The sequence below is a fragment of the Apostichopus japonicus genome, chromosome 8 (assembly GCF_037975245.1).
Source record: "Apostichopus japonicus isolate 1M-3 chromosome 8, ASM3797524v1, whole genome shotgun sequence".
Classification (NCBI taxonomy): domain Eukaryota; kingdom Metazoa; phylum Echinodermata; class Holothuroidea; order Aspidochirotida; family Stichopodidae; genus Apostichopus; species Apostichopus japonicus.
In genome coordinates, this window is record NC_092568.1 from 31,883,316 (window position 1) to 31,896,541 (window position 13,226).

At 37.4% G+C, this 13,226-nt stretch overlaps 1 protein-coding gene across 1 annotated transcript; it reads left to right on the forward strand.

The window, feature by feature from the left end:
• The first annotated feature begins 29 nt into the window (after nucleotides 1-29).
• LOC139971600 (histone acetyltransferase KAT5-like) lies at nucleotides 30-11,333 on the forward strand. The gene is made up of 12 exons (XM_071978224.1): nucleotides 30-127; nucleotides 222-282; nucleotides 1,833-1,901; nucleotides 2,331-2,500; nucleotides 3,057-3,113; nucleotides 4,236-4,298; nucleotides 4,926-5,186; nucleotides 5,909-5,998; nucleotides 6,478-6,618; nucleotides 7,751-7,844; nucleotides 8,468-8,630; nucleotides 9,369-11,333. Exons 1-12 carry the CDS (start codon nucleotides 47-49, stop codon nucleotides 9,583-9,585), a joined length of 1,467 nt encoding a protein of 488 aa, XP_071834325.1. The 5' UTR covers nucleotides 30-46; the 3' UTR covers nucleotides 9,586-11,333.
• Nucleotides 11,334-13,226: the final 1,893 nt, after the last annotated feature.

A 13,226-nucleotide genomic window follows, 5' to 3' on the forward strand; every position in this document is an offset into this window, starting at 1 on the left:
AAACATGATTTCTTCCGCTCTGAGTGGTTTATTGTGAGTTGCTCGTATGAAGAAGTGGAAAGACCGAGTTCATTGGGCGCTCCGAATAATGGACGAGATGACGAACGACGATTCCGAAGTAAAACATGTAAGCTTTGTGTCATTTTATCGTAAATATGGGAATTGAATCTGTTCGATCTTTCGAAATTATTTCAAAGTTAAATTGTGTTTTCTTATTTCAGGATGATAATTTGATTGAAGGTTGCCGCATGCCTGTTCGAATGCTGCAAAATGAGGAATGGCGTAAGTATTTACTAGACCTACTACTATTTGTACACACTTTGCATTAGCCTAATGTTACAAGTTTGTACGTAGTTTACATTAGGACAAGTAGACTAAGCGAAAGGCATATAGTGCAATAGCACAGGCCTATGTGTTCAGGTCCAATACTGTGATAAACTTTGCATACACTAGGTCAGGCTTTGATAATAAACACTTTGACATACACACTAAATTGCAAAACTTTTTGGGATTCACTTTTTGGGATCCACCTGTTTAACCTGTGTCATTCATAATTAGGGGACTCGTTCAAGACATCACAATTTCTCTGTTATTGATTCTAATCTAAGGGGTAAGGGTGGTGTTAGCTCTACTTTCTACTTCACGGAAATTCAGGATTGGAATGGTCTTCCAAACCATATCAAATCCATCAAGTCTTCTCATCTTTTTAGAGCTGAGTAATTTAGGGTGTGGGGAAGAGGGAGGCACTTTTCAGTATTTTGTGCAATATGTACGTTTTTGTGTCTTATTTATTGGTTTCCTTAGTATTTACCTTTGAAAGTGCAATTTTTGGTCTATAGGGCCCCATTGGAAATGGGCCTACGTTCTATCAGCGTAATGGGTTTAGCTCCTGTTACTCTTTTTGTTCTTTTCATTTCCGTCCTATTTGTCTATTATGTCTTGGTAATATTTTTGTATTTTGAACAATCTGAGTGCGAATAAAACAAACAAACAAACACCTATTCATTTGAAACCCGAAGGCCTACTGTAGTGTAGGCTGTACGAACCTTGATCAGTTGATTTAGGTTCTAAGCCAAAATGCATATGAGTCTATGACTAACAATTTAGGTGAGATGATTACCATTAGTTTCTGCAATGGAACATATTTACTCTCAGTATATGTTTGCTTATTTGGGCCAGGCCCTTGTGTGTTACACACTGAACATAAAACAACATAAAGGGCAGAAATTATTTTGGCTCTATTTTACAACTACATAATCTTGTCTAAGTTGTACCCCTTTCTTATGTTTACTTCGTTCATGTTAATCATATCCTGTTACAAGTCCTTGGAAATAGGTGGCCTGTAATTTGAGGCAAGCAGTCATTGTATTTAGTAAAGTTATACATTGTTTTTCAGTGGAATTTAATTCATTCCCAGTGTTGGGAAGTTGTTATTTACTTAACACCATTAGTCGGGATATTCACAGCCACAGGACTTCTATCTCAGTTTGGCCAAAGCTCAATTCAAGCCAAATTTAATTGAATGAAGTAGGATTAAACTAGAGCACAGTAAAATCTGGAGATTTGATAATTACTGTAGCTTCCCGTTCATATAGACTAAGACCTATCCACTGTGAAGTGTTTGAAGCTTTTTAGGGAAAAACATAAGGTTGGAAGCAGTATTAGTAGTAGCTCTGTGGACTCACTGTTATAATCTTCAGCTTATACATGCAAAGGACATAGATACTGTGGTATCTCTCAAACAAAGAAGATGATTTTTCTAGGCAGTTAATTGATGTTTTTCTAAGTTTCCTTACTAAGAAACTGCCTTCTTTTCTCGTTTCTTTGCACAGCCCTAGCAGAGATTGTCAGTATCAAGGAGGAGAAGAATCTGCAGCATTTTTATGTGCACTTCATCGACTGTAAGACTTTATTTTTATTTCTCTGAGTTGTCTCTGTCAACTTGTATTTAGCACCAACTGTTCTCCAGACAACTGTCAGCTGCTTTATTACTCAGTGCATTCTGAACTGTTTGAAGTTTTGTGAATGAAAAAGTATTGCCGGTCTGAAAAGAAAAGGCACCCTTAAGAATGGAAAAGTTACAATTTTGACAACTTTTCCTCTTTCCCCATCTGCCTCCCCCAACACCCCCCCCCCCCCCCCATTTAATGAAGTGTTAGACTGTTGAACCATGCGGCTAATTTTATTTCTATCCATCAGCATTGAGGTCGTTGCTAGACCTTAGAAAATTAATGAAATACTGTACCAAAGGGAAAAACGTAATATAGATGTAATTTTGAACAAGAGCCTGAGTGATTATAATGCATTTAACGTGTACACTTCTTTGACAGATAATAAACGTCTAGATGAATGGGTCACTATTGATAGGTTGGACTTGACCAAGCTGCAGCCTCCAAGTAAGGATCAAAAGACCCCATTGAAGGAACTAAAGAAACCTTCGTCGGGATCCAGAGCTGCTAGTCCTGAACGTGAGCAGCTGAAGAACGCTAAGGTGAACAATGTGAGTATTGTGCTATCACCGTGGTACATAGGCTAGCCAAAATGTGGCATTTGTTTGCTTCCCAGTTGAGTATGCAATTTGAAGCCAGAATCTACAATGACACATATGCTACTGTTTTGTGTGTGTGTGGGGGTGTTATTCCATTGTGTAAAAGTTTGTTTTAGTAAATTTTATGGTATGGATGTCTGTACCATTGTAACTCAAGGATCCTTCAGCTGATAGGAAGTAGGAAGCAACACATTGTATGATGTAGTTACTTTACATTGCCACAAAAGCATGTAAAGATGATGCTAAATGTGTCCTCTACTTCAGGGAATTACTCAAACCAGAAGTGTTACTACTCCAGAGCCAAATTTCAGATTATTCAATCACTAAAAGGCCCTTTTCAGTCAAACAGACTGCCAATGTTCATGAGGGATGTACTTTCTGGTTATTGGAAATATATTGATTTACAATACAATAGTTCTATGTTGTAGTTTATATTTACATGACAAGCAATTGATGCATTTATTATTTTCATGCTGATAATAAGGACTATGCTTCTTTTATTTCTAAGGGTGTTGGAAATCCACCAAAACAGAAAGGTGGAAGGAAAAGAAAACTAGAAGGAGAGGTAAGCCACAAGGTTTCATCAGTTGCAATGTTACTTTTATTTAGATGTCACAATTAGGGAATGAAAAGTATTTATTCCATTGTCAGGTATTGTAGTGTAACCTGAGGTGGTTACTTTGTCTACTGTTTTGTTACCTAGGCTCTGTGTTTCATTCACACTACATGGTAGTGTAACCTGAAGTGGTTAATTTGTCTACTGTTTTGTTACCTAGGCTCTGTGTTTCATTCACACTACATGGTAGTGTAACCTGAAGTGGTTACTTTGTCTACTGTTTTGTTACCTAGGCTCTGTGTTTCATTCACACTACATGGTAGTGTAACCTGAAGTGGTTACTTTGTCTACTGTTTTGTTACCTAGGCTCTGTGTTTCATTCACACTACATTTGATTAGTTTGCACAGAAGGGGAAATTGTAATCGCTTCAATTTTTTACCGCCGTAGTTCTGAATGAACTAGCTAGGATCACTGCAGTCTAGCTAGAAAACAGCAGTTTTATATGCTTAAGCTTGTGTCAATTATGTTAACTTCTTTTTTTTAAATTGTTGAAAGTATTGTACAGTATTACAGATTTGTACTGTTGTTGAAGTTATTGCTGCTTGGCGTCATTTTCATGAAACCTTTTCAATCCAAAGTCTCTTCTTGAGAAATAGCAAAAATTTAAAAGGGATTGTTACAAAACATCATATGCCTGTAAAATTTCAACTAGTGCAGCATTGGTCTCCACTAGAGCACACAATTAGATTTTCCTACACTCCCTCTCCCCCCATCCACACCCCCCCCCCTTTTCCTACTCCCAAGATCTGAATGCCATATACAATGCGTGTGTTTTGTTGCTCCAAGTAAGATTGTATTAACTGCATCTTAAAACTACCAGCAATTCCTGTCTCTGTGAACTTAAAACAACCTTTTCTGAGAATGTGACAGCTGAAATGAAAACTCAACATTTGTTTGCATAAATATGAAGCAGCAAATTAAACGGACTGTGTCTTGAAACTTTCTCAGGTCTCAGGTGAATGTATACATGTATGTGTCTGTCTATCTGTATTCACAAAAACCAGAATGCAAGTATTGTACGTTCACTCTCCAAAGTGACTCAAGACTTTCTTTACTTTTCATTCAAACAGTTTTCTACCCCTACAAATGAAGTAGAAGTAGCCCAACTTCCTAAACAGCCAAGTGCACCTTTGGTAAGTTGATTTCAAGAGAGGTGAAGAGAGAATGTTGTAGAGAGTAAAGTAGTCTAGAAATTTTGCACCTGCTAAGTTATGTAATAGGCAAATGCTTTCAAAATGCCATCGTATTGTTTAATTTCACTTTGTCTGGTGAACGGAGAGGTTGATGGGAAAATGCAAACAGACTATCACACGTTTTGTTTCCTTTGCACATTGTTTAGGTATAAAATAAAATGTTATCAGTGTATAAAATGTGCAATATGCAGGCAACAGTTGATGTCAAAGTTCATCTTACTTTTGTACAAATTTTTCTTCTTCTTGTTCTGAACATTTATTCCAATTCATTACAATGCATAGTTGGTCTGAATTGGGTGAATGCCTCAAAATCTATTTTTGTGTTGTCTTGTTATCTGTACCTGAAGTATCCAATGGCAATACTGTTTAGCAATTCCATTCTCTTCTTCTTCATTCCCTCAAGTGGCTTCCTCAATGTAGGCTCGTTGTTATAGTAGTTCCTTGTAAACTAGGCAGTTTTTTTATAATTTTTTTATCCTAGCTATGTTTACTAAAAGTTGAAATCGTTGAGGGGATGTGTATTTATTCATTCATTTATTCTTTTATTTATCTGTGTTTTACCACCAGCCGGAAGTAAACGAACCCCTCCAAAGTCTGGTGACTCCTGTTCTCCCTCGACAGACTGGAAGTATGGTGGCTGATAAAAATAACGATGACCTTGTCACTAGGATTAAGAACATCCACATGATCGAACTCGGCAGACATCGGATCAAGCCGTGGTACTTTGCCCCGTATCCCTACGAACTCACCTTGAACAATTCCATCATCTACCTGTGTGAATTTTGCCTCAAGTATATGAAAAGCAGAAACTGCCTAGTGCGACACAAGGTACATGCCTAGTTAGCCTCTGCGAGACTAATTCTCACATTGAGTTCTTTAACAAATATTTTTGCAGGGTCTGACCTCAAATATTTCCTTTGTATATCATCCCCCCCCCCCTTTAGCCTCTATCTTACCTTTGTAAAGTGAATCTTTGATATTTACAAACCACTTTAAAGGAATATACTGGCTGCTGCTTGATACAAATGTACTGGGGTTATCCCTTTAAGAAACACTTCTAAATGAGCTTGTCTCTCGTAAGTTAACAGCGCACAATGACTGAGTTGGAAGTTATAGATGTTCTGTTGTTAATGCTAGTTTATGATGGTGTGTTCTAGATACAATGCAGCCACATACCTAAACACCTCCCTTTTGTAATGTCACTTTTCACTAGGTTGAGAATATTCCACATGGGTTTAAAAACTTATCTGTAATAAGCTAAGAAACTTTTCTTAATCTTATTCCCACATTATTTGCACTAACTTGTGTCCTTGGTGTAGTCACTCAGCAACATACCTCAGAGAAAGTACTATTCATGAAGTCTTTGTTGTCCAAGCAGTATATTTGAAAATTTATTACATACTGCTACAATGCTTGTGTATGTTGGTATGTACCTTTCCATTCCTGATATCAGAAAACTGTAAAGCTATTTTTTTTATTTATTTTTTGGTTTTTGTTAGAGAAGACAAAACCTAATTAATTCTTTTTGCCTTTCACTTTATTTCCTTCAGGCTAAGTGCAACCTGAGACATCCACCTGGAAATGAAATTTACAGAAAAGGCTCGGTCTCCTTCTTTGAAATCGATGGTAGAAAAAACAAGGTAGAGTAATACAGTAGTGTTAGTTGTTTGGTCAGATTGATGTTGCCATTGGGTAAGGGGATGAATATGCTGAGTACCTTAGCTATGAGATTACATAAAGCATGGAAGGTGCTTGACACATGACTGTGGATTAAAAGTGAAGCCAACCTGTAAAATATTGCAATGAAATCTTTGCTACACACAGAAAAAAAAACTTTCTTTTACAGATATAAGTAAAAGAACAATGGAAAGCTGATCTTCTCAAGTTTCTTTTGATATGATACAGATGAGAAACAAGGTAACTTCAAATTGATGGGGATAATTCCAAAAGATTTATCCACCCATTCATCCATATATAACACTTTCCTTTTCTAGAGAAAGTATGTCTCGAGCTCAAACTATAAATATTCATCTAAATTTAAGTTGAGCAGCCTCTCCCTTCCTTTTAGAATATTTGTCCAAAATGGGTTGAAACCATCATCTCTTGTTTTTCTCCACAGTTTTACTCCCAAAATCTCTGTCTATTGGCCAAGCTCTTTCTAGATCACAAGACACTGTACTATGACACAGATCCCTTCCTTTTCTACGTCATGACCGAGTTTGATAGCAGAGGCTTTCATATCGTCGGATATTTTTCAAAGGTGAGATAAATAATAACATTTTCAAATCTGAACCAAATGTGATGGGCGTAGAGTATTCTATAGTTTGTTAAATTACTAATGTGAATCGGGGCTCTAGTCCAGTGCAGCACTCGCCTCAATACTGCTTAAAATTTATCTGTTGCCGATGGCGACAACTACTCTGCCCTTCACTCGAGTTGGCCTGCTCGCCGACATAATCATCTTGATCGGTATTATCAAACTAGATCAAGGCAAAACTTGTAGTAGTGTCTTTCCTTTTCAAATCAAAATCTAAGGCAATTTTGTAACTTGCAGTAAAAAGTTGCCTCGCTCATCTCAATTCTGAATTCAAGCCCTGGTTTGAACATTACAAAGTTAGATTCAGGGGTAGCTTATGATATGTAGATATTAGTAAGTCACACCTAATGCAAGAGTATGAGTTGAGCAAGAAAAAAATGCACTGTTGCACTTTTTCAGCCAACTGCTTATAATTGGTATCTTCTGTTGGAGTGTTTTATGCCCTGTAGATTTATTGTCAGAATACAACATTTATTCAAATGGATCTTACGACTTCATGCAAACATTTTACAATTTCACTTCATTTCATTATGGTACTGTACCCTATCTTTGGGTAAATACAACCAGGTGTAAGAACATCACCAGTATCCATGGTTACATGTGTCATATGTCTGAATCAGTAAAAAAACAGGCAGGATCTTAGTGTTGATATGTTCCTAATGATGAAACATCCATTTGAAAGCAGGAAATGTATCTGGTAGCATTCCCCAGTTGTCAAAGTATCTACTATTTAAGCAGAATGAAATCAACAAAGGCAAAGAGAATATTTTTTTACTCCATATAGACTATGAGGTATGCAAATTGCATTGTGAACATGTTATTTGAAACCATTCAAGTCTGATTTTTCAGTTCCTTCAATGGTCTTTGTGCTAGACTAAGTAGTTCAGCCACTTTCATTGATGACGATCGTACCTGTGTGCCTTCAATCATTCTTTGGTGGTACTGCAATTAACTTTGTATTTCCTGATATTTTGCAAACTTGATATTTGAATGGAATTAATGAATTGCCATATAGCTGCTATCAGTTCAGTCTATGTTACATCATTTTTCTTTTCTTTTCTTTTTTTTCGTACAGGAGAAGGAGTCAACAGAAGATTACAATGTAGCCTGTATTCTCACTTTACCTCCATTTCAAAGAAAGGGGTTTGGCAAACTCCTAATAGAATTCAGTAAGTGTATGAGTCTGTTGTAGATTCCCAGCCCTTACAGCAATAACAAACCAGATCTCGGTCAAAATGCTGTACCGTATTGTTTGAATCAGTCTAGTGGGACATGTACTGATTGTGTTTTAAAAATGTTAAGGATATTTGTACATTGAGGAAGCAGGCATGATCAAAGGTTTGCAACATAAGTATTAAGTTGCATCTCATCAAAAGGGTGGGAGAAGAGGTAACTTTCTGCCAATCAAGAAAACTATGGAGTTGGCCACACTCCATTGGAGCAAGTCAGGTCACATTTGCGCAGTCTTTTAGTGGAAACTGTACACAGAATATATTTAAGGAGTTGTGTACACAAACAAATATGCATTGTGAAGTTGTGATACAATACAGTTTATATATAAGGTGAGAGTGTAATTCATTTAATGGAAGTCGGTCGATTATGATGAGTTAAAAATTTTGCGAGGTTCTGTGCAAATGAAAATGTCTATCAGGACAGAAACATTTAGCAAAGCCAGCCTGACTTGGGCTGCTGTTACCGATTTTGTTTTTGCAAAATTTGCTGTTTATCTTTTTGTTTATCTGTTCAAGGTGTAATCCATCACCCTATGTCTTACTGTGTCTCTTTCATCCAGGTTATGTTCTTTCCCAGTTTGAAGGGAAAACAGGGTCACCAGAGAAGCCCCTCTCTGACCTTGGATTGTTATCCTACAGGAGCTATTGGTGTCAGGCCATTGTAGAATTCATTCTGAAGTTTCCGAAAAATGCTGATGGGGATAGACCACAGCTTACCATTAAGTGAGTCATTAAAGTGTTATTTATGTTTGTTTCTCGGAATCAAACAACAACAATGGGGGTCTGTTGTATTGTAATTTCAGTCTCTACCATCACTTGATGTTATTACTTGTTTAGAGCCGGCAACAATCGCTACCCGATAGCTACATAGCAAGCCAAAGTTCAATTATTTTCATAAGGTGTAGTGTAGACTGTTTGGGTCTGGGATTTAAGGACATGGAAGGTATCAAACTAGGAAACAGTTCACGTGTGCTATTTGAAATCACGCAGATGTTACATCTCATAAAAGAGGTTGGGCATGGTGACATTCATGGTATAAAATCTCTCCATTGTAACAATTATTTTTTCTGTCCCATGCATGTGTGACCAAATTGCTGCAGACACTTTTGTTATATTATCATTAATCACATGGATTGCCCATACCAGCACTGGAGCAAACATATAAAAAGGTCTTGATTTATTGTCCAGTGTGATTTTTAAGGTGGGCAAACTAGCTTTTGGAATAACTTTGTTTTGAGTTCGGTACTGAACTGCAGCTTTATAAACTGTATCAAAACTGCAATTATTAATATGAGAGGTGAAATAAGGGAGATCTGTTGGACAGTTGTGAAGTCAATAAAAATATGGCCAAAAGTAGGTGTGATCATTAAACAGGATTCATTAATCAAATCATTTAATCAAGGAACTTAATTCTTTTCCTTTTTAATGATTTCCCCCCCCCTTTTTTTGTTTGTCTCTTAGTGAAATATGTGAAGCTACCAGTATACGAAGGGAAGATGTGATTTACACTCTGTGTAACATGAACCTGATCAATTATTACAAAGGCCAGTATATCATCATGCTGGCAGAAGATGTCGTCGATAGCCACAAGAAATCCATGATGAAAAGGAAGGTCCGAATTGACCCCAAATGTCTTCATTGGACGCCCAAAGACTGGTCCAAGAGAGGGAAATGGTAAAAAACTAGGATTTAATGGGAGGTCAAAAAATAAAAAGGACCGAATCGATCAAGACAACGTCGATGGAAAACTTTGACGGACCGAACGGGGAGTGCCAAGACAAATTTGGACTCTGGACAAAAGAAGATCGCAGAGCCTGATTTTGTTGTGACGGTAGTTTTTTAAAACTACCGCTTGTGAGCATCAACAATGTTTCATCCACAGAAATTCCGTCTTGTGAGGGGCGCTTATGAGAACTGTTTCATATGAATAATCAGAGAAGATGTGCGACACAGTTTGATGATCCTGGGAATAGATTTCATTCGTATCAAGATGCAGGAAATGGTTCTCCATGAAACTAAATGCAATTTAGTTTTAACATGTCTTCAGCATTGCATCCATGCAATGAATAGGGACATGTTATATTGTATTCCATTTTCTGTTTATTTGTCCTATTCAAAGTACGGCTGTAAACGTTCCATTCGGGCTCTTTTTGAGATTTCTTGAGTTGATGATACATATATAACTAACAACATATATTTGGGTATTCTCAGGGCTCCTTGAGCTCCCAAGTGTCTTGCATTGGAGAACTGATGGTTGATCATTAAACTGACCTTAGAGAAATATATGAACTTATGAAGTGTAAAAACATCAAACAGCAGGTTAAATCCTCACCTAAACCTAAATATATTCTTATATATTCATATATATATATATATAAATTCATATACATAAATTCATATATATATATACATTTATATATATATATCACATAATATACTTAACTAAAATACCATCATAATGCTACTCGGAGTTTCACGGGTACGGCTCGCGCACCGATCATCAGGCAACTGATGTGGTATATATATATATATATATACATATGCATGTACATTTATTTAAATATGTGTGTGTGCATCTATTAGCATCGTCCAGGGGTTGTATACATCTGCTCTTGTGGAATGAGGAAGATAAAATGTAATGTGCCCCCTTCCCCTGGTTCCTGGAATAACCTCTTCTATTTTACCTCTTTTCCTCTGTAATATAATTTTATGAGACAAATGAAAATCAAGTTTTACCAACTGGAAAACAGTTCTGTATGTGCACTGCTCAGTGAAGTAGATTAGTGGCCATGCACTTTGAAAATGAAATCATCAGTTTTGAGGGTTCACCAGTTTTCTTTGAAATTTCTTCCACCGTACAGTACTGCAGTTATTCTTTTAAGATATATATGTGTTATTTGAAGGGGAAAACTAATGCAAAAAAACTCCAGATAACAATTAATTTTCAAACACCATTCACAACTTATATGCACAATGTTGTAAGTAGACTTGTTGGATTTATCTCGCCAGCTGTCTTCGCCCCTCAGAGATTATCTCCACTAAGCCCTTAATCTTCCCATCACTCTTTCCTTTCATTTTGCCTCTCCCATGTTGTCTCTAGTTTTTTTTTTTTTTTTCATTTGCTCATTTGTCCAATTCTACTTACCTGTTGTGTCTCTTCATGTGTCCTTTGTTTTCGTTTCTGTTTGCCTTGGAAGAAGATCCGGCTTGGATCGAAATGCCAGGCCCTCCAGGTGTGTTTGTAAAGACGAGGCCTACACAAGTTCTGTACTCTCTTGACAGGTCCCCCCCCCCCACCCCGGTATGTGTATCATACTCCTGGCCATGCAGACCCTGTACATATACCTTACTAAATTTCAAAGCAATTTTGTAAAATATGTGAATAGCAACTATGATATGCAGTATGTAATAAAGTCGAATACCTTACCCAATGTTTTATTTGTTTGTTTTGTCATGTGATTTTGCTCCTTCCCTTCCCAATAATTTGATGACCTCTCACCCCTGTTCAAAGGAAAGAGGAAGAAAGAAACTCTTGTAACTAGGAATGTACTTGACGGCCGTGCGAGATTATTCTAGTGGATACTTTGCAAAGAGTGCCAGACAAATGATGAATTTGTGTTTCATTTGTATACCTCATTTATCTGTCACGTTTACGCATTTCATATTTGGTTCCTTGCTGGAAGCTAAGGAACCTATGCAGCCAGGTTGCCGTGTGTGTATGTATGTATGTGTGCGTCTGTGACACTTGCTTTGGTCCGCAATAACTCAACAACGGATTGGTGGATATTTGCCATATATTGCTATGGAGATATATTATAGTGAGAAGGTGTGCCCTATCGTTATGGCGCTGAACTTATGAATATTAATGAGGTTACGGTCTCAAACGTAATAATCTTTACATTGCAATACCTCCACAACCCTTAGTCGGATTTTTAACCAAACTTAGAATACAGTTGTTAATTAATAGCTGGTACATATAGGCCCATAGTTGTTGGGACCTGTGTGCACAAAAAATTCCGGGGGCCAAGTGGGCCCAAATTTTATTTCCACCTCAAATGCATTTTGGGACACATTCTTTGAGCCCGAAAATTGTGAGGCTCAGTATGTTTGTATGTAATGTAATATAAAAGGGAATTACAGTAGTTCACGGGATTTCTGTTTACGCCAAGGTTAAATTTTGGATTATCCTAATCCGGCCACCCCCCCCCCCCCGACGATGTATAAGATACATTGGTGCAAGTTTCCAAAACTATTCCCGGTAGATATATAGCCTACCATGCGTATCCCAGCTTCGTCATTACCAGACATGCGTCCTTGACATAAATGAGAGGATTTTAGGTTAATCTCTTTCCCGTACCGCCCATTCCCCCTGGCCAGGTAAAGTAGGTTTTGTTTTTCATGGACACCCATTTGTCATTCTGTATACCGTAGTGAAATATGCATATATAACGAGAGTATTGCGGCGGATTATAGGTGTTTTCTAGTTCGCATGAAGTTGTTTTTTTTTTTCATATTTCTTCTGTTCTATATTCATAACTATTACTATTCACAACTATGCAACCCACCGTAGGATCATACCTCATATTTTGTCCATGTCTCATTCGTATATCGAGGTGCATGTTTGGTGACTGGTATCATTCCAAATAACTATAGAGTCTCAATTAATTATCATATCATTTATGTATGAAGACAGACGCAAATTGATGTGATGTAGGATGAAAGTTAACAAGTATGAGAGGGTTTCATTTCATTTCCATTAGTGGCGTGCGCAAGGTTGGGGGAGGTGGGGAGGAGGCATGGCCCCACCTCCATCTTCAATCGGTTGCTTCTTTCTCTTAAATTCAGCTAGGGAATTTCTACATTCCTTCGGGAAGAATGAGACCAAATATCCTGCCCAGGACGCTCTTAAAAGGCGAGGATCCAGATTTGTTTGGGGTTGGATGTTCGACCGGCGCACTTTTCAACCTCACACAAAAAAAAAATTGTATAAGTGCTTATTGGCTGAACCTTGTGTGCACCTTAGCTCCAAGTTTTGTGGGGGGAAAAGCTCAAACGACTGTGTTCCTTCTCGTAAATAAGAAGTGCCCTGTTTTGTTAACGATAACAAGTAATTTTCCATTTTTTGTAATGAAAAAGTGCCCTTTAGTTGTGATTGAGAAACGTCCTTTTGCTGAGAACTTAAAAAATATGTAATAATTTCAAAGTGGACTTTTGTTGAAAAAAAAATAGATGTTGCGAACATTGAAATACTAGATTTTGTGTTACAGAATGCACATTGCACATAGGGTCTATTTTGGCGGGTCGTTTGAGGTGACTTTG